We start from the raw sequence: 23,392 nt of genomic DNA on the forward strand, positions 1-23,392 counted from the left end.
AATATGTCATTTGATTTCTTGACTGCTGCTTCCATGGGTGTTGATTGTGGATCCAAGTAAAATGAAATCCTTGACAACTTCAATATTTTCTCCGTTTATCATGATGTTGCTATTGGTCCAGTTGTGAGGGTTTTTGTTTCATGCTGAGGTGTAATTCATACTACAGGCCGTAGTCTTTGATGTTCATCAGTAAGTACTTTAAGTCCTCTTTGCTTTTAGCAAGCAAGGTTGTGTCAACTGCACATTGTTAACGAGCCTTCCTCCAATCCCGATGCTGCATTCTTCTTCATATAGTTCAGCTTCTTGGATTATCTGCTCAGCATACAGATTGAATAAGTATAGTGAAAGGATACAATCCTTTCCTGATTTTAAACCACACAGTACCCCCGGTTCTGTAAGAATGACTGCCTCTTGGTCTATGTACAGGTTCTCATGAACACAATTATGTATCCTGGAATTTCCATTCTTCTCAATGTTATCCATAATTTGTTATGATCCACACAGTTGAATGCCTTTGCGTACTCAGTAAAACACAGGTAAACATCTTTCTGGTGTTCTCTGCTTTCAGCCAAGATCTATCTGACATCAGCAGTGATATTCCTCCCTTCACATCCTCTTCTGAATCTGGCTTGACTTTCTGGCAGTTCCCTATTGCTGTACTGCTGCAACCATTTTTGAATGATCGTCAGCAAAAGTTTACTTGTGTGTGATACTAATGATATTGTTCGATAACTTCCACATTCTGTTGGATCACCTTTCTTTGGAATGGGGACAAATATGGATCTCTTCCAGTCAGTTGGCCAGATAGCTGTCTTCCAAATCTCTTGGCGTAGACAAGTGAGTACCTTCAGCACTGCATATACCCTGTATCCTAATGCATTTCATCTGAAGAACACTGTACTAATTACCGAAAAGGGTAATAAATGATACAGTAAGGGAATGAAGTGAAGAGCTGGTAAAAACATTGCAATAGAAATGAGAGCATAACCTATACAAAGAAAACTATAAGACACTACTGCAAGAAACCAAAAGAGACCTATATCAGTGGAAAAACATACCTTACTCATGGACAGGAAAACTCAACATTGTGAAAATGTCAATTCTACCCGAAGTGATCTACAGATATAATGCAATCCCAATCCAAATTCCAACTGCATTTTTCAATGAGATGGAGAAATAAATCACCACTTCATATGGAAAGGGAAGAGGCCCCGGATAAGCAAAGCATTACTCAAGAAGAACAACAAAGTAGGAGGCTTCACACTACCTAATTTCAGAACCTATTATACCACCACGGTAGTCAAAACAGCCTGGTACTGGTACAACAACAGATACATAGACCAATGGAACAGAATTGAGAATCCAGATGTAAATTCATCCACCTATGAGCAGCTGATACTTGACAAAGGCCCAAAGTCCATTAAATGGGGAAAAGACAGTTTATTTAACAAATGGTGCTGGCATAATGGGATATCCATCTGCAAAAAACTGAAACAAGACCCATATGTACACCATGCACAAAAACTAACTCAAAATGGATCAAAGACCTAAACATAAAATATAAAACGATAAAGATCATGGAAGAAATAACAGGGACAACGTTAGGAGCCCTAATACATGGCATAAACAGAATACAAAATATAACTAACAATGCACAAACACCAGAAAAGAAAGTAGATAACTGGGAGCTCCTAAAAATCAGACACTTATGCCCATCAAAAGACTTCACCGAAAGAGTAAAAAGGCAACCTACAGACTGGGAAAAAAAATTTGGCTATGACATATCTGATCAGGGTCTAATCTCTAAAATCTATAAGATACTGCAAAACCTCAATAAAAGACAATCCAATTAAAAAATGGGCAAAGGATACGAACAGGCATTTCACCAAAGAAGACATTCAGTCGGCTAACAGATATATGAGGAAATTCTCATGATCATTAGCCATTAGTAAAATGCAAATCAAAACTACAATGAGATACCATTTCACTCCAACAAGGCTAGTGTTAATACAAAAAATACAAAATAATAAATGTTGGAGAGGTTGTGGAGAGCCTGGAACACATATACACTGCTGGTGGGAATGTAAAAATGGTACAGTCACTTTGGAAATTGATTTGGTGCTTCCTTAAAAAGCTAGAAATAGAAGTACCATACGATCCAGTAATCCCACTCCTTGCAATATATCCTAGAGAAATAAGAGCCATCACACAAATAGATATATGCATACCCATGTTCGCTGCAGCATTGTTCACAATAGCAAAAAGACAGAAACAACCTAAGTGCTCATCAAGAGACGAATGGATAAACAAATTATGGTATATTCACACAATGGAATACTATGTGATGATAAAGAACAATGATGAATCCTTGAAATGTCTCATAACATGGATGAATCTGGAAGCACTATGCTGAGTGAAATCAGTTCAGTCACAAAAGGATAAATATTGTATAAGACCGCTATTGTAAGAACTCAAGAAAAGGTTTAAACACAGAAGAAAACATTCTTTGATGGTTTACAAGGGTGGGGAGGGAGGGAGAGAGAATTCGCTAACTAGATAGTAGACAAGAATTATCTTAGGTGAAGGGAAGGGCAACACATAGTACAGGGGAAGTCAGCATCACTGGACTAAACCAAAAGCTAAGATGTTTCCTGAATACAACCAAACACTTTGAGGGACAGAGTAGCAGAGGTGGGGGGTCTGGGGACCATGCTTTCAGGGGACATCTAGGTCAACTGGCATAACAAACCTTATTAAGAAAATGTTCTGCATCCTACTTTGGTGAGTGGTGTCTGCGGTCTTAAAAGCTAGCGAGCAGCCATCTAAGATGCATCATTTGGCCCCAACCCACCTGGAGCAAAGGAGAATGAAGAACACCAAAGACACAAGGAAAGTATTAGGCCAAAGACAGAAAGGGCCACATAAACCAGAGACTCCATCAGCCTAAGACCAGAAGAACTAGATGGTGGCCTGCTAACACCAATGACCACCCTGACAAGGAATACAACAGAAACCCTGAGGGAGCAGGAGAAAAGTGGGGTGCAGAACTCAAATTCTAGTAAAAAGACCAGACTTAATGGTCTGACTGAGACTGTAGGAACCCTAGAAGACATGGCTCCCAGACTCTCTGTTAACCCAGAACTAAAACCATTCCTGAAGCCAGCTCTTCAGACAAAGATTAGACTGGACTACAAGACACAAAATGATACTCATGAAGAGTGTGCTTCTTAGTTCAAGTAGAAACATGAGACTAAATGGGCAGCTCCTGTCTGGAGGCGAGATGAGAAAGCAGAAAGGGATAGGAACTCGTTGAATGGACACGGGAAATCCAGGGTGGAAAGGAAGAGTGTGCTGTCACATTATAGGGATAGCAACTAGGGTCATGTCTTAGTCATCTAGCGCTGCTCTAAGAGAAATACCACAAGTGGATGGCTTTAACAAGGAGATATTTATTCTCTCACAGTCCAGTAGGCTACGAGTCCAAATTCAGGGCATCAGCTCCAGGAGAAGGCTTTCTCTCTCTGTCGGCTCTGGAGGAAGGTCCTTGTGATGCATCCATCTTCTCTTGGTCTGGGAGCATCTCACTGCAGGAACCTCAGGTCCAAAGAACACGCTCTGCTCCCGGCACTGCTTTCTTGGTGGTATGAAGTTCCCACGTGTCTCTGCTCACTTCTCTCTTTTATATCTTTAAGGAGATTCAATTAAGACGCTATCTAACATTGTAAATCTCATCAGTATAACCTCATCATAGTGATAGAGTTTACAACACATAAGGAAATCACATCAGATTTACAAAATGGTACACAATCATACAATACTAGGAATCATGACCCAGCCAAGTTGACAGATATTTTTGGTGGACACAGTTCAATCCATGACAGGTCACATAACAATGTGTGTATAAATTTTTGTATGAGAAACTAACTTGAGCTGTAAACTTTCACCTGAAGCACAATTAAAAAAAAGAAAGAAAGAAATTAGAGCATAGAAGGGCAGTACAAACTCCAGATTGGAGGCCGCAGGTCAACAGGATTCGGTACTGACTCAACATGGTATGAAGTGTTCTCCAAATATTAACCATTACTCCTTCTGTTTATGATGCTTTCCCCATTTTAATTTGCATAGTAAATTTCTACTCATTTTAAATATTCAATGCATACGACATCTACTTTATGCAACCTTTTCGGACCATCTCTCCTGACACTCTCCATCACCCCATCGATTATAAACTGGAAGGCAGGGACCATTCCATTTTGAACATTCCCAGGTTCTGGCATAGTACCTGGCACATAGTGGGAGCTCAATGAATGACACTAAAGGAGTGAATGAATATTACAGATGTGGAAAACAATCAGACATAGTAAGTCACCCAGGTTTACAGAGATAGTAAGTGGTAAAGACTGGCCATGAATCAGCGTAGGGATCCTCATGTTCAATAAGAAATTGGTAAATTGTATGCAAGCCCATGCTTTAAATATTATCCATATGCTATTATATCTCTGGAATCTTGACCTGCATATCGAACTCCCTGCATGATACATTTCCTCTGGACATTCAGGATGTAGCTCAGATGTAGCTTGGCAACACCATAATTCTTGTTTTTGTTTTTGTTCCCTACCAATACTCCTCATATCTGATACCACCATCTATCTAGTTGCTCAAGCCCAAACTCCAGGAGTTACCCTTACTTCTTCTTTCTCTCACTCCCCACTGAATCCATCCAGCATGTCCCCTATCGGCTCTAATACATATATTGTACAAACATAACCAGAACTATACACAGCAGCCAGGGATCTTTTAAAAATATGAATCAGATTGTGCTCCCTTACTGCCTAAAAGCCTCTAACTGTCTTCTCAACATATTTAAAATCAAATCCAAACTCTGCACCAGGGCTTAAAAGGCCCTGGGCGTATTTTTCAACTTCATTACCTACTGCCCTTCCCCGTGCCCACTTTGCTCATGCCACACTGGCCTCCTTCCTCATTTCTTGAATATACCAGGCTTTCTGTCCCACAGGGTCTCTGCACCAATTATTCCCTCAGTCTGCCTGACTTTTCATCAATCAGATTTCAGCTTAGATGTCTCTTCTCTGGAGAGGTCTTCTTGGTCACTGTGTAATACCAGCCAATTTTAATTCTCCACCAACCAGTTATTGCAATTTGATGTTCTCCTTGTGTATTTGTTTTTGTATATTACATCCATCCTCCCCCATTCAAGCATAAGTTCACTTAGGGCAGAGTACTGGTCTGCCTTGTTCTTTGCTGTACTCAGTGTGGGAACCCCTTTATGGCCATATAAGTTGTGTCCTATACAACTTCTGGGCAATATTCATATATACTAGGATGTGAAGGTCACCTCCTAGAGGTGTGCGCTATGCTGTCCAGCCCTGGGTCCTGGCATAGAGTAGGCACTCAAAAATTCTTTATTGAATGAATGACTCAAGTTGGAGAAAATCTATTTATGTACATAATTTTGTCTAATTTTCACAGATGATGATATTTTATATGGAAATAAACTTTCATTTATATATAATCTGAGGAGTCACAGTTATAAACTCTCAGGTAACATAGGTCTACTTTGTCAACATCAGTCTGGATAATGAGATTTCAAAAGGCAATGAAAAGAGTTACAATGTTCATAAGCACATTCAGTCTGCTATTCTTATTTCTGAATTGAATTTTTTTTTTTTAAAGAAACACCAACTCCATGGCAACAGATGGTGATTTTTCTATTTCACTAGAAATGATTAGAGAGGTGAAAGTACAAGAATGCATTTCCACGCTTCACTCACAGTCTGGACCATCATATGCACAGTTAGGACGGACTTTAACAGAGGAGCCAGGAGCACACTGTACTTCTTGAATTCATGGCTTTTGTTTAACAATAGCTTTGACAGTCATTTCTGAATAACTGAAGAAGAGAAAGTTTTCAACCCTCACACTCCACTTCTTTTGTTGCACATGTCAACCTCACTATATCTGGAGGTATCATACAATTTGCCCAATAAGTGAGACTAACACTTGCATTACAAAAATCAGCTTTTCAGGAAACATTTGGTGAACACATGCATTTTATACCTTAAATGACACCTTTGCCAATATTGAAATAAACAAGGTCCTACTTGACCCTAAGGAGCTGGGGTTTGTTTCATTAATAAATACTGACTTAAGGAACACATTTAAGATGAAGGAATCGTTAGTTTAGTTTTAACCTTTTGAAAGCCCTGCAACTTTCAAGTCTTCCCACTGTAAAATTCCCTTGCTTTGAGATGCTGGGCCTGGCTGTTGGTTCCCCATTTACTGCAAGCTCCCCTGTACCACACCACAGAGCGGGTGAACAATGGCACCAGTGGGAGGGGGACACGCACATGCCTCCAGACTAGTGCTGCATTGAAACTGCCCCTACAAACAAGGGGAGAGACCAGATTCAGGCCACGTAGTTCAACAAACTTCATTCTCTGAGGACACCATGAACTCATTTTCAAACGTTAACTAACATCGTCAGGCCCTGACTTCATGCCTAAGCAAAACAAATGAAAACGAACTGGAAAAATCATACACACATCTTCAATTCTGGAAGTCTTTTTGCATAGTGTTTCTTTCTGATTTCTTGTGATCTTTTGCAAACTCCCAGTATACAAACATCCAAAAGTAGTCAAGACATTAGGTAGCAAGTTAAAGTATTAAAACAAGTGAAAAAAATAATTTTCACTGAATTTTAATATTTGTTTCAACTGAAAACATGAGTTTCAAGTTTTCAAACTAACTCACTAATTTCAATGCTTTTGAACTCAATAAATATTCTGTAAAACCTTAAAATGTAATAGCCATAAGGCCAATTTTTATTATCTAAAAGTTTTCGCCTAATGACAACATTTTTCAAATATTTTCTATCCATAAATATTAAAGTAGTTTGAAAATAGACTATTATTTTCATGTAATGCCTTGCTCTCCTCCTCAAATAGTTTAAGGTCCCCTCAACATCAATTTCTGTCATGAAAAACGCTCAGGTGTTAAATATTCTTCATATCATGCAACTAGGCATGATTCCAATTAGTACTGAATGGAAGACAAAACGACAGTTCAATAAGCTTCAATTTGCCAACTCTTTGAACATCTGATGATATCATCATTTTGCCAATCATTTCTTGCACTTTGGCTCAACCTCTCTGTCAGACAAAAATTACCTCAAATATACAAATGAAGACATCAGGGATGTCTCTTACAGAACTGACTGAGTCAGAAACCCATAAATGACTTCTACAAGACATCAAGGAAGAAGAGTTATTCATCCAATATTTCCTCAGAGGTAATTTCTGCCAACATTCTTAGTAATTTCATTTGAGGCAGAGGTGAAGAGGAGAAGGAAGAGCAATATTCTAAAAATAACTGAAGGCATTTTTCCTTGTCGATGGAAATGACATTCAGCATGTAGAATAGTGATTGTCTCTAGGGTATTTTATTTTTAAAAAATTACCTTAAATTTTTTTTCTTTTGACCAAAACAGCTCTAGAATTAAGCCAAAACTGCATCGACATAAATGTTTTTGAGGGTTCTAAAAGAAATATATTTTCTAATTACACCTTGTATTTCTATCAGGAAAATCTCCAGGTTTGAACTTATTAAACCACCTTGAACTTACTAAACCATCTTGAGCCCATTTCTTAAATGTTTTGACTAGCTGTTGTCATACAATAGCAGAAGTTAAAACAAAGTCCTTATTTGGGTTCCTTTAGGGGAAAAAAGAAATACTAACATTGAATTCTTTGAGGTTTAAAAAGTCCACAAAATGAATGGCTCATATGTAATACTCTAAAATACTACGTGAATACAACAGACACCCACCATTAACCATTCACAATAAACCATACTTCACCAATACTAACTATAAATTCCTAAGCAATTTTTCTAGAGATTGGTAGGTCCCACTGACCTAAAAGCTTACCAGACTCTTAGTGTGAACACATTTCGGTGGTAATGGAAAACCCAAAAGTGAATCCATTTCAAAAACTTATTCATTTTCCCATTACAGAAATTCTGAAATTTGTGAGAAGGAACTATATTCCAAAGAAAATATCAAGAAATACTTATCTCCTCAGGGTTAAATTTATCTTAGAATAGAGACAAAGCCATGGCTTATAGCTTTGGAGAAAGATTGAAAGTACTGGCTAACATCTGATTTGCATTTACATAGTCTGAGTTCTGGGTATCAGTATTTTAGATCTAGTAATCTACTGAAAACCCACAATTGAAAATATAATGGATTTATGTGGAATAAATAAAATTTAGAGACAACGAGCTCATACATAAGCAGGCATGTGGAGCAGGGGACTTTACCATGAGTCCCAGCTACACTACTGACTTTGTAATTCTGGGTAATTTACTTATGCTTTCTGAATACTTTCTTATCGATAAAATGGAAATACATGCAGTCTCCTTCTGACCCAGGTAAGAGGTGGAAACAGAGTTTCCAAATAGAAATGTAATCCTCATAGGGTGTTTTAAGTGGTGAATGAGATAATGCAATATAAATGACCTAGCAAAGAGCTCCGTACATGGCAGGCCAACAATAAATAACTGTTGTTGTTGCTGCTGCTACTACTGCTTTTGTTAAACACACAAGCATAAAAATTCAGTGTTGTTCTAGGAGGTACCGCTTACTAAAACTGGAACGCAAACAGCACCATTCAATTATGACTTTGCAGCAACATCACTGGCAGAAATGCAAATTGTTATGAGAATCTCAGCATGGGGAACAAAGAGGACCAATGTCTCTTTCCCTTGATACGCAGAGATTCGTATACAATCCTATTCCTCTTCTGCCATGTCCAAATCCCTCCCCAAATCTAGAATCTTCCTTGGAGGAAGGCTGAGATACAAACAAAGAGCACTGAATCTAGATTAAGCAGCCATGGTTTGCTATTCTGTGACTTTGGGCAAGATAATGTTCTTGAATCATAGGTTTCTTATCTGTAAATTGAGAAATAATGGATTTGGTCATCTCTTTAGATTACTTAATTATGTTATTGCTATATACGTGTACACCCGATATGACTGAAAGCTCTGTATCTGGCAGAACACACTGTATACAGACTTGTGTTGCCAATTTTCACCACTGCTCACATCATACTTCCTCTCTACATACCTCCAGGATTTAATTACCTCTTCTTCAAGAGCAATTTTAATATTTCTAAAGAAATCCATTATGTATAATAAGAACAAAAGACACATTTTAAAGCAGTCATTATTAATTGGCGCTAAGTTGCTAATTCAAAGGTTATTCTTTACGCTATTATTTAGAAGGTTTGTCTTTAAAAGGAACACTCTTTATCTAAAAGTGGACTACATACCATAGAATGTGGTTTCTATGGTAACTGCAACATTTAAAAAATATGCACAGGACTGAAGATACACTGTGTAACACTTCTACAAATGGATCATTCATAGAGAAATCAATTTCCTTGTCTCAGACTGTATTTTTGTTTTTTAAACGTAATGTAACTTTCTCCATGAGGGCCAAGTTGAATTATTTATAATAGTTTAATTACAGGTATATAATGCTACTTCTGTACTTGTAAGATGAAAATGATTACAGAATTTCAGAATTATAATGGAAAAAGAAAGCTGGTGACATATAAAAATGTAAGCTTTACTTGAAAGAGCATTTTTCCTATGTTTTCTCCTAATTAAGAACATAAGAAATAGTATTCTTATACATACTAATATATAACATATAGGTAACACAAACACACTATTAAGTTTATATGTAACATACTAGATATACCACTATTGGATACTACTAAAACAAGATCCTCTTATCAATCAATGTCAAAATATGAGAAGGATTTTTGCCTCACTATTTGGAAAACTCTGTATGACCTAGGCTTTTGATGTCAGAAAGCACAGCATTTCGCCATGGGTTTTTTAAAATGGCCTACTTAGGAAAATCTCTATATATGTTTTAAATGTACACAGAATCTTCTCGGGCTATTTTAAATACAGCACTTAGATAATACAATGAAGAAAACAGTTTTCTTTACATCAAAAGAAAATAAGTTGACAATTGTTAAGGTATGGATTTTAACACAAGTACACTGAAAAAGTCTTGTTTTTTCTTTGCAAAATAATAGTGAAATGTTAGAGATGTTTTCCCACCAACTCTTCTCATGTCTGACATTAAACTCTGTACGCTGCAGCAAAACTCACTCAGCACTTACAACACTTAATTCCACTCCTTCCTCTAATACAAAAAACTGGGTCTATCAGGGGATAATATCAAAGTGCCGTGTGTACACAGCTAGAGTACCAGCAACCACTCTGATGTGACTAGGAGTGTCACCAGGGAGAAGTGGGGAATAAAAAGTAGGGTTACACCAATACCACCACCTCGTGATGTTGAGGGGAAATTATCATTTATGTAGTTTGGCTTTTTCAAGCAATTAGTCCAGTTCGACCTAAAGCTATCAGAATATTTACTACCTCAGTACCAAGCAAATGATACTAATGAATAAATGTTGGTGATAAAATACTGTTTTGGTTTTATAGGTAGGAAATGAACCAGTTTAGTGTGAGCACATGTACCTTCTACTTCTGGACTGAATTACTACTTGGTTTTGTTATTTCTTATTATAGCTTTTCATATTATAAATCCAGGGGACAAGAGAATCAGGTTTAAGAAAGAGTTAAACACTTGGAATTTAATGTCAGGGTATTAACTTCTAAGCTACTTCCATTCTCAGCCATGTTTCTTTTACTTCCCCAAGAAAAGACGATGCATAAGCATTTCTGAAACAGTGATATGGTGAGAGGACTAGAATTTGCCAGGTCCATGACTTAAAATATCCTTTATTTTGATTCATAATATCTATAAAATTGGGTCTCCCGAAGCAGCTTTGTTTGGTGATTTGAGAATAACAGTATCCTCAATAAATTAAAATGAAATGTAACACATTAAAATAAAATCTGCTGGCTCCTGGACACCCTGCTAACTCAACTGAAGTCACTCCTGAAGTCCACCTTTCAGCCAAAGATTAGACAGGGCTATAAAACAAACAATAACACACATGAGGAACGTGCTTCTTAGTTCAATCAAGTATGTGAGACCAAATGGACAACACCTGCCCAAAAGCAAAGAAGGCAGGAAGGGACAGGAAAAGTGGACAAATGGACATGGGGAACCCTGGCTGGAAAGGGGGAGAGTGCTGACACATTGTGGGAATTGCAATCAATGTCACAAAATAATTTGTATATATATTTTTGAATGAGAAACTAATTTGAGATATAAACTTTCACCTAAAGCACACTAAAATTAAAAAAAAAATAAAAAATCTGCTGATTACATATTATGATGGTATTTAAAGAACCTAAGGTTTTCACGCCAGATTTTATTTCCAAATGTTTTAACATATAGCGAACATCATCAGATATGTTCGTCAATTCTTTATATTAAGTCTCATGTCACAAATTTCTCTCAGAACTCAGCGCTAGAAAAAAAAATGAACTAGTATAACGTCTGTTAATTAGATAATCATCATGTTTCCCTCTTTGCTGTGGCTTCTAGGTAAGCTCAGAGCTAAAACTTGTACTCAATGATACAGCATATTTTTTTGGTACTGATTTTCTGATGTAGTTAATATAATTTATTGCTTATTTTTTCAGTTATATTTTAACCTATGTAACTGTTTATTACAAAATGCTGCCTGAAATCCTTTATGAAAGCAGCTTGGATATAAATAAATTAAAATCAAGTGTTATCAATAGAAAAATGCTACCAAGCTCACAAGCCACACATAAGGTATAACAATAATGTTCAGACTATTAAAAAAAAGGCTGTTGAGCAAACTTTGACTTATGGTGAATCCATATGTGTGACAGAATTCTTAGAACTGTGCTCCATAGGGCTTTTAATGACTGATTTTTCAGAAGTAGTAAAAAAAAAAAGTCTTTCTTCCGAAGAACCTCTGGGCGGACTAGAACCTGCAACCTTTCAGTTAGCCCTGAGCACTGCTAACAGTTTGCACCACCCAGGGACTCCGTTCAGAGTATACATACAGTAAAATTTGCCCTTTGAGTAATCTCTGAAGAGTGATAACAAATGCTTGATCCACTGGATGCATGCACACACCCAGTTTATAAACAGAGATTTTATCTTGTGTCCAAATACCCAAATTCATGGAAAATAACGTTATTGTGATATAATTTTAAAAACTGTCTTATCGTGAATTCTATTTAGGAAAACTTTTTTTTTGGCAGAAGAAAAGAGAAATTCTGCAAATTCTACATTTTAGAATCAGTGATAGGTTCAGCCTCACAGTGTGAATCGATATGGCAAAATCAAGATGGTTTATTACACAAAAATTTTCATATTAGAATCATGATTCTCAGTTTAGGGAATCAAGAATGGCATTTAGGTGGCAATGTTTAACTCTATGTAAATGTTAAGTTTCAAATTTTCTCAGCTATCTGTAGTGACTTTCTCCAAGTAAGCTGTGCTTAATTTGCAGTTTTCCCGACTGTGGTTCACAGCGGTTGCTGAGGTGACCCTGACTCCTCAGTCTGTCTTACCTCAACAGGTCATATTTACAGCTGTCCTAAGATGGTGACTCCACCTCTGGGGCAGATCACAAAGATTCTATGGAATAGTCTCTACAGTACTCAGACACACCATTCACTTCAGCAACAATAAAAAAGATCAAGCAATCTCTAAATGGTTTAGGGTTCTAAAAAAACAGCTAAGGGATCGAAGAGCCCATGTTTTTCTTCTAATTCAACAGGATAAACTGCAGAAATTCTCTCATTAGATTGCTGATTCAAAAGCAAAACATACAGAACTGCCACGTTAGAAGAAGCTGTCCTAAGATGATCTTTACAAATTTCCTTTATATTAAAAAATACAATCGAATCAACTGATCATCCTCCAAAATAATTTCAATAAGAGGGACCTGGTAAACGAGAAATATCTGACAATGAGGTTATAAATTTCTATATGTTTGATTTCTACTGACAGGTCTGGATGTTTTTTCTTAAACATCATAACCTTAGATACCAGACACGAACTTCCTGTATGAGAGTAATCACACTTAGTGTGCATTTTAGCAAGTATCACAACATAAAATATCCTGCCACTGAAAATCAAAGTACTATGACAAAAATATAATACATACATAGAATTAATCAGTTAGCTAAAAACACAAAATAAAATGAAAAAAATCTTTTAACTGTCCTTAGCAGAACTACTATGTCTTATAATTTATCAAAAAAATAGAAATTGTTTGAATGACAACTGACCAGTACTAACTATATATCATATTTACCAAAATGGAGCTCATAATTGATATGACTTACCTTAAGGTAGGTAACTATGCTTTATAATTATAATTTCCTTATTATAAAATATATTACTTACTTGAAAAAAAGCAAAAAATAGTTTAGGATATTGTCTTCATTTGAAAATATGATGGAAGAAAAGCAGCAAACAAAGCCATAGCGTCCAAAACAGATAATTCACCAGTCCTCTTCTGTATTTCAAACAGTCCTTTCTACAAAATGGCTTCCATTGCTAACCTGGAGCAGTCAAACGCTAAGTAAAAATCAAATGCCTCTCTCTGGAACTAAAATAAAAATTAAAAATCTAATATTTAAGATACATGTGTTTGTTCTGCAATAAACCACAACACAGTGATCTGAAACAAGATCTTAAAAAAAATATATGCCCACTCTTTTTGTCTGTCTGTTTTTTAATTCGTGAATGGAATTCACCACTTAGAAGGTATTAAATATTAGATTATTTGCACCATAATCATGAAGAGATATATTTGAAAAATTTAGAACTTACCTTAAGGAAACATTAAATTAATAACCTTAATGAACAACCAAAAATAAATATTACTAGCATTTTGGTACACATAATAAAATATAACTTATTGGTAAAATGTTTATAAATATATATTCTCTAAAAACAGCTAAGTATTATTTATACAGAAAATTATTTTATTTTGATGAAGAATAAATTTAGCCTAAGCTTCCACTGCTTACTGGTATTACCGTGACAGCAACAGGCTATCAATAAAACGTTTCGTGAAAGACACAAAATATAAGAAAAAAAATCCTCAGGAACAGCCTTTGAAGAGGTTCTATAGCCCTCTTAATATTTTAGTAGGAAGAAACTCAATTAATAACCTCATTATACTATCTGTGTACCTCAATTATACGTAATACTTCTAAAATTCCCTTTTGTTATCATTGGGTGAACCGCACCCTATATGGCAGATACGGCATATGCAAAATCACAAAGATTTCCTCTAAATTTGGCCTCCACTTGTGTCGGCTTTTTCACAACAGCACCAAAGTAGTAGAATGTTATGTAAATTAATGTATTTTATTGTATCAGTTATTGAATTCCTCTATGCAAACAGACCCTACACTGATTCAGAACCCAAATCCCTTATCATAGAAGACAATGGTAAGGTTTAAGATCATGTTTGCGGGAAAATGTGTAAGTTTGAAAAGATTCTTAATAAAATGTATGGTTAAAAAAAAAAAGAGCAGTGTATATTTTATAAAGGCTTTAGAAAGGCTGACAGCAAAAGTATAAGACCCGCTGATTTAACAGGAACCATCTGACAATTCTGGTTCCATGGCCACTGCAATGAGTATCTGTGGAGTTAGAAAGCCACCATAAAACAAATTGACAATGATTTTCCTATAAATGAACATTGTTGACCAAAAAAAAAAAAAAACAAAACTGAGTATATTTATATTGTTCCAGTCATTCTCAGAAAGTAAAAGACAATCCAAGGTCAAATTAAAAATAGCCAATAATTCCTGTTCTTTCCCTTACCGCCTCCTGCCCTCCACTCCAGGAATTAACATCCTATTTAACTGAGAGTATTTTTATGTTTAAACAATGTTATATTGTTTAAACACATATTACAACAAACAGAAGGCTTATTTTGTTGCTTGAAAATTATTCTATTTTAGAAGGAAGAATACCTAGGGGAAGAAGCTTATGTGTGGTAAGGAGAGTATGGTTTGATTTCAATGGGAGAAGAGGTGTTTAGAGCTAGTATCTGATAGGGTTTTATTGGGAGAGAAAACTATCTTTTTATTGTTATCAATTGCTCTTAAATGTTATTCTAATAAAATTTCACAGAAATTTCCTCAAGAGGATACACTAAAGGCCTTTGATTATATATACCCTAAAGAATGTATTGTACCACAAAGATACACACCCAATAAGATTTTTTTTTATTTGAAATTTATAAAGATAATTTTCCATGCTGACAGTGCACATTTCATCCATAAGTTTGAAGAGTCAAATGCTACCACAGCTGGGGGTTATTCTGCCAAATGGCTTCCAACAGGGACTACAGAGATGGAGGCTAAGAGGCATGTGTATGTGCATGTAGCAAAAGACAACAGATCTGATGGGAAACAGCCCTTCTCTGAAGTCATTTTTATCAATTACCATCTGAGTGCGCTAATCAAACATAGGGTCTAAGGGAAAAAAAGCAACACTACGAAGGAAAAGCAAATATTAAAACACATGCTTTATTACCTGCAGAGATTAAAACAAAAAGCAGAGAGCGCCCTGATATATTTCATAGGGATTTGCTGAGGCTGAGGGGAGGGGTAAGGGGCAGATACCTTAAAAAAAAAAAAAAATCCATCATGAAAGGAACTGAGACAAGATTATTAAAAAGAGGCCAAGTTATAGCGCACCATGGGATTTTTAATCTGGCTACCTGTGGTTTTTCTAGTTAAAGCCTTATTCATCCCCAAAACGGGGGTGGGGGGGAGAAAACAAAAAAAATCACATTTATATGTCAGTTTTACAAATGATCAAACAGCGTGCATCAATAAGAATAAGAAAACATTAAGCGCTGATGACTTTTTAAAAATAGACACCCGTTTTATCAAATATTATTGATAATTACCTGTGCATCTCGTTTCTTGAACTCTTGAATTTGATTTTCATGCTCCATATTAACAGCGCAAAGCTGTTTCTCCAGGTTTTCAATTTCCCGTTCATGATCTCGGACTAGGCTATCCTTCTCTGCGTTATGCTGCTGTAATAGGTGCGTCTTCTCCTGTTCATGCTCCAGCTTCAGCTCTACTATCTGATTGGACAATGAGGAGGACAGTTCATCAACAGAACATCCTTGTCGTCATGACAACTCACATACAGCTTTATTTTTCTCTAATTTGTCCAAGTTGAAAATTTTATTTTTGCGTCATTACTACCTCACCCTTGAAGTACTCACATTTTGGGGGAAATTTAGCCAAACCTCCTAATATTCAAAGAAGGTGGGCATATTCAGCAAATCCTTCTGCAAGCTGTTGACACAAATGTCTGAACGTGGAAAAAATTTATGGTGAATGCTAGGTATTTTCTCCCCAAGAATCCTAGTATTAGTGATCAGCATGGCTATCAATGGTTAATCGTCGTTACGCTTTGCTTTTTGCTTAAACATATACATGTAAAGAGCAGCAATTACATCGGTCAGTTTTCTTTATAATTTTCAAATAAAAGATCTGAGCTAAATACGCATCTGGATTATTGTATATACAGTTGTCTTTTTAAAAATGAAATGATAAATTTCAAAGCTCTATTATCTCGTTGTCAGCTACGGTATACCAACATAAACAGATGTTATGTGTTCCAGAAAGGCACCTGCTGTGCTGCAAGCTTGCGCCATGATTTCATAAAAAGCATTCTATTCTCAGGATCCTTTCCCAGTCCACTCCACACTGGAGACTGTGACCTTGGCCAGTCTTAGCCTCTCCCTGCTAGACTGAATGGCAGCCTGAGACCAAGGGCCTGGTTGCTGCAGCTTTGATACTAATCCTCCCAGACTGTGCACAATGGCACCCTACCTGGCCTGCAAACTATAGCCAGCCAGGCTGTCTTTGAAGCAGGTGATGAATAGGGGACTGCAGGAAGCCAGCTTCCCCAGTGAACTCCAGGCCACACAGCTGCTAAGAACAGTCACTTGGATTTTTCTTCAGTTTTGGTGGATTTCAGGGCAAAAAACTGCCGTGATCTAGAAAATGTTGCGTTATTTTTCGGCGTGAGAATCCATCTTCAAAAAAGCTAACAGTAGGAGCTTGCTCCAAATCCATCTTGTTTCGTGCAATGAATCACCAGACAACCTTATCTTAAAGCTATAGCATTCATTTCTCTCAGAGTGCACGCTGCACTAAATTTCAGAAGTGATTTTCTTTTTAAATTTGAAATTCTCATCCCCTCATTTCAAATCAAGAATCCTAAAACACGTGTTAAATTTGCTTTAAAAAAAAAGGTTTCAAAACGTTCTCTTATTGTGGTTTTTCTTAATGAACTGGAAAATCAACAATAAATTTCTGACCATTCATACTCTTCTTACATTATTTAGAAGAAGAAAGTATACTAGCTCTTAAATATCTACACTTAACAGAACAAAATAATGTACAAAGTAATACAGAAAAATGTATTTTGCATCTGAGAAAAAAGCAGTATTTTAGTGACTTTACATTTATTTAACATTTAGTCCTCCTTATTCTCATATTATTCCACTGTTGGCAATATACAGGAAAAAATTAGAATAAAAATTTTCTCCTAATATACTACACCAAGTAATAAAGAAGTTTTCTTTATTTAAAATCGATGTATATGTTTTATTCCCTGATTCACACAACTACAATGTTAAAAGAGAGAATTTTAAATTGTATTGATATTACAACTTTTTTTTTTCAGGCAGCTGAGTGTATAAATTATTGAGTTATTTCTTGGGCTCATTCTTATTCCTACTTAGTGTTATACTATCAAGCATTATTATAATAAAATTATAATTTTTAGTTAAAATTATTCAAGTATGTAAGACATGAAGAGAAGCAGAAGGAGGCAGAAAGTTCTATTGGGATCTCAAAAACCTCAGAAAAATAGGGAGAATAGACGTGATTTGATAGAAAGCAAAATATCTTACAATGCTAAGTAACCAATTGACCAAAAGTAACCAAAACAACCAATAATTGAAGCAGAAGAATTATAGAATTTTTCTCCCAAGAAAAGACACATGACTAGAAATAGCAGTATAATCATCACAAGAGATGACGCTGCCTCGTTCTAGGCTCTAGTAACAATGCACCTCCATGGTAACTTTCTCTGAGTCATCTGAGGTGTTCTGATAGACTGATCAATGACCTCGGCCAAATTCCAGTTTACTTATTTTTAAATATAAGGAAAAATGAAATCATGATAATGGACTTTCAAACCTGAAGACAGATGTTTATAAATAATTATTATTTTATTATTCTGCCAAGGCCTGTTACTCAGTGCTGCTAGTTTAATCTCAAGGTTGCTAGATAATAAGCTTCTGTTGCCTTTTACAGTGAAACATATCAAGCTTATCTGACTAGTCCAGCACTTCTTGGCCAGCTTCCAGATGTTATGGGCCCTTTCTGGCCTTTGCCCAGGTTTCCTCACTGTCAGCATCTTCTGGCAGAGGTGTCTTCTCAGGACAAATGTAGTGTTCAGAGGAAAAACCCTAATGCTCTGGAGGCATCTTGATGATGGTATTCACGACCACAAAGGTCATCATGGATGTGGGCCTGTGTCTTAGTCATCTAGTGCTGCTGTAACAGAAATACCACAAGTGGATAGCTTCAACAAAGAGAAATTTATTCTCTCACAGTCTAGTAGGCTACTAGTCCAAATTCAGGGCGTCAGCTCCAGGGGAAGGCCTCCTCTGTCGGCTCTGGTGGACAGTCCGTGTCATCAATCTTCCCTTGGTCTGGGAGCTTCTCTGCGCAGGAACCTCAGGTCCAAAGGATGTGCTCTGTTCCTGGCACTGCTTTCTTGGTGGTATGAGGTCCCCCTATCTCTCTGCTCTCTTCTCTCCTTTATATCTCAAAAGAGATTGGCTTAAGACACTAACCAATCATGTACACCTCATCAGTATAACTGCCGCTAATCCATCTTATTACATCACAGTGACAAGAGTTTACAACCCATGAGGAAATCACAGACTACAAAATGGTACACAATCACACAGTACTGGGAATCATGACCCAGCCAAGTTGACAGACATTTTTAGGGGACACAATTCAATCCTTGACAGTCTGTGTTAAAATTCAAGGTCTTACGGGTGCCTAGCCCCTTCCATGTAAGTGAACGTTAAAAGAATTCTTTGGACTTTCCAGTTTGGTCTTTTACTTGCGGGCAGATCTCAAGGGTAACGTGAGGCAGCATTTAACTTCTTTACCTTGGACTACTAGACTTTTTTTGACCAATAATAATGTCTAATGGAGTTAACTGTAATCATCAGGTGGAAAATTATGGATAATATGCAGGATGTGAAAGCAGGCAGCATCGACAAGGATGAACATTAAGTGGTCAATACAGCCTCTAAGTCAAGGTGCTCGAAAACTCACAATATGCTCTAGGGGGGAAATGGGATGCATCATCACAAAGGACCCTGCTTAATTCATACTGTCTAAAGATTTCCGGGTAATACAGGAGCGTAACTTTCAAGAGCCCTAATTATGAATGCATTGAACTGTGAACCAGATAACCATACAAGGGACGTGCCTGCTCTACATGTATTAAAACAGAATGGTATGTCTTTCAGGGAAAATGGAAGTAATCAGTCATCATGTGCAAGCATCTGATAGCATCCTGAGATGCTAGGGCTTCATGGCTTGGTCACGGGAATTTAGGTGAGTAAATGTCTTTAGAGCCTAGGAACTATCAGGTTGGCCCACAGGAAACTGACACTTTTGTAGGTCAAAGCAGGAGATGAATAAAGGTCCTCCTCCATCCGCATAACTCTGAACCTGAAGCTCAAGAGTGAAGTTAACTGTCCCTGAAAGTGGCAGGCCCCTGTCGCAGCCTAAATCATCCACAGACTGACATGATGTCTTCGCTCCAACTGAGGTTTCCAGTTAGGTGTCCAAGGGCAGGAGCACATTCCAGGTGCCAAGAAAGACCAAGATGGAGCTGCTAGATATCCAACTGTAAGGAAGTCTTGGAGTACACAGTTTAAGTCCTAGTAATTGTTTTATCGTGAAATTAGTGCTAGCAAATATGGCCTGAACACCTTTTAATAATATTATAAAGAAACATGCAAGGGGGATGGAAAAAATCATTACTTCTCAGTACACTACACAAGGAAGACTAACATTAGCCCAATAATACACTTCATTGTCAGAAACTCCAATACCAGAAACATAAATTATATAAGTGATATGATATACTACAAGGCATTAAGAAGGATAAACTATGGTACAAAATACTAATTAAAATGATTCCAAATGTAACTAAATTACAAAATCTATATTCTACAAACCAGGTATAAGAATGGATTAAAGCTATTGGAAGTAGGGAGAGAGGTTCTACTATCTTCTGCTAGGAAAGGAGGAAGAGAGGACATGTCTACAGTGAGCAGGCCTACCATTAGATTATTCCTAAAACTTAATGATAAATGCTGTAATTTCAAGTGGATAGAAATATGAAATCTTAAGAGTCTCGAGGACCTTAGAGGTTACCTAGTATGTTAACCTTAATCTAGGAATATTCTCTATAACATCCTGACAGATGGTCATTCAGTTACTATGGGAATGGTTTTAGTGACGGGATTAACAGTACTCCATAGCAACCTATTCCCCATACTGAATACAACTGTCCCTGGAACTTCTGGGTAAAGGTAGCAGAGGAAGCTAAAAATTGAGAAAAGAACAACAACACTAAAAATGTGAAAAACAATGCAAGAGAATATTTACTGGCAACAACCAAAGAAAGTAAGAGGGATAATATCACGGCCATAATTTTCAAAAGGTGGCAGTCAAAGAAAGAAACAAATTCTAAAATTGTCTCTCATAGAAGCATAGGCCTCAGAGCTCCCATAAAAAAGAAAACACTCTCCAATATGTAGAGCAAACCCTGGTGTAAGACATTAATAAAATGCTACAAGACAGGCTAAGTATCAGTTTCTCTAAAACAGGCTGCTCATAGCTCCAACTAAGCTCTTCTCCTCTATTCCTATCTTAATCTCAGGCTATAGAAAAGTAAATGCAGCAAAATATTTATTCCTTCAAACTGAAACTAAGAAGAAGACTGAAAATAAAGGCAGAAAAGGAGTCAAAGAGAATTCATCCATGTTATAGAAGAACAAATACACCTTCTCCTCATTTATCAACTATGTCATTATCTGACATTTTGTATTTATGGCAACAGTAAAAAAAAATTTACTATCCAACTACTTTGCGCATTAACATGACCAGTGGGACATACAGCACCCACCTACATTTTCGCCTCTTGGGTTTATCGGAAAGCTACCGGCACATCTTAGAGGTGTGACTGTGCAAAACTTTTGTCTCTTTTGGCTTTTGTACAGCAAGATAAGCCTTGTACGTATATTTCTGGGTTCTTGTGTGTTATCTGGAAGTTGCACTCTAGTGATGATTCCATATTCGTGGGGATATCTCATTTTCAGGCACCAGTACGAGGTGCAGCATACCTGACATAACACCAATGTACCCCCAGAGTCCAGAGGGACATATGCATCCCACCAATCCAGCCACCCGAGTACAGAGGGACATATGTGTCCCACATAATATGTGGTCATCCTTCATTTTTGCATACCACTGATTTCACATAACCTGGTTTTTGGAATCTAACCATGTTGGTAAATGAGGAGATGGTGTAGCAGGTTTGGACAGAGCTGTTCACTTTAGGCCAAACAAGATGAGGGAAAAGTGTCTAGACAGCTATAAAGATATTACATCAGAAGAAACAAAAAATAAATGAATTTAGCAAAGCAGGGGGATGGGAGGAATGAAGGAAAGAAGGGAGGGAAGGAGACAGAGAGGGAGGGAGAAAGCGAGAGAGGGAGGGAGGGGACGGCCCATTACTCTGGACAGAAAGAAAACATACCTTAAAAGGCAGACAATTAGAGTTACAGGAGTCATAGGAGAAACAAGAACATGAGTACAATAAAAGAAGAACTCAAAGACAAGAAAATAAACAACAGAATTAACTGAGGGCCAAATTAAATCCATCAAAAAGTTTATTCTAAATGAGAAACAACAATGAGCTGAATAAACACTGCTGAAAAAGGAACACTGTATACCAAGAAAAACTGATTCAGATTGAGGAAAAGAATGACTTAGGAATACTAAACGAAGCTCAAACATAGAAGAACTCAAGGAATATTAATATCTAAACCACTCCAGGAAAAAAAAAAAGGCACTTGAGCATAAAATTCAAGCAACCAAGAGATGACTAGAGAATCTAAGATGAACATTCAGTGCCAAAAGACAATGGAACAACATGTACAAAGTTTCAGGGAAAGAAAGGATGACCAAAGAATTTTATGCCTAGCCAAGCCATCTTTCAAAAATAAGGGAACATACAGTGATTCTCAGCATGCAAAAATGCACTGAGTTCAGCTACTATAAGCCCTTCTTCAAAAAACTATTACTGATGAAATCTCACCAGCTAAGAGATGAATTAAAATAAAAGACTCACATACGAAGTTGTGCTAAAAGCCCTAATGATAAATATATAATAAAAAATGAAGTCTCTGTAACTGTGAGAATTATGATTATAGAACAGAATATAAATGTTTATAAACCTCAACAATGCAAAAATAATACAGACGTACCTCGTAGATATTGCAGGTTTGGTTCCAGACAACTACAATAAAGCAAGTCATACGAATTTTTTCGGTTTCCCAGTGCATATGAAAGTTATGTTTACACTATACTGTAATCTATTAAGCGTGCAATAGGATTATGTCTACATAAACAATGTATATACCTTAATTAAAAAAATACTTTATTGCTAAAAAATGCTAACCATCATCTGAGCCTTCAGCAAGTTGTAATCTTTTTGCTGGTGGAGGGTCTTGCCTCAATGTTCAGGGATGCTGACTGATCAGGGTACTGGTTGCTGAAGGTTGGGGTGGCTGTGACAATTTCTTAAAATAAGACAACAGTGAAGTTTGCAGCATCAATTGACTCTTCCTTTCATAAAAAGATTTCTCTGTAGAATGTGATGCTGTTTGATAGCATTTTACCCACAGTCGAACTTCTTTCAAAATTGGAGTCAATCCTCTCAAACCCTGCCCCTGCTTTATCAGCTAAATTTATGTGATAGTCTAAATCCTTTGTCATTTCAACAATGTTCACAGCATCTTCACCACGAGTAGATTCCATCTCAAGAAACTACTTTCTTTGCTTATCCCTAAGAAGCAGCTCCTCACCATTAAAGTTTTATCATGATAACCCAGCAATTCAGTCACATCTCCAAGCTCCACTTCTAATTCTAGTTCTCTTGCTACTTCTACCACATCTGCTGTTGCTTCCTCCATCGAAGTCTTGAACCCCTCAAAATCATCTGGGAGGGTTAGAATCA

At 36.8% G+C, this 23,392-nt stretch overlaps 1 protein-coding gene across 3 annotated transcripts in view; it reads right to left on the reverse strand.

The window, feature by feature from the left end:
• Positions 1-23,392, reverse strand: part of CEP112 (centrosomal protein 112) — a 443,305-nt gene that overhangs the window by 219,671 nt on the left and 200,242 nt on the right. For all 3 annotated transcript variants that reach the window (XM_023729297.1, XM_023729296.1, XM_023729295.1), the window contains one exon: positions 15,936-16,118. In XM_023729297.1, coding sequence (XP_023585065.1) covers positions 15,936-16,118 — 183 coding nt within the window. The remainder of the gene's footprint in view (positions 1-15,935; positions 16,119-23,392) is intronic.

The sequence above is a fragment of the Trichechus manatus genome, unplaced genomic scaffold, assembly GCF_000243295.1.
Source record: "Trichechus manatus latirostris isolate Lorelei unplaced genomic scaffold, TriManLat1.0 scaffold00028, whole genome shotgun sequence".
Lineage (NCBI taxonomy): Eukaryota > Metazoa > Chordata > Mammalia > Sirenia > Trichechidae > Trichechus > Trichechus manatus.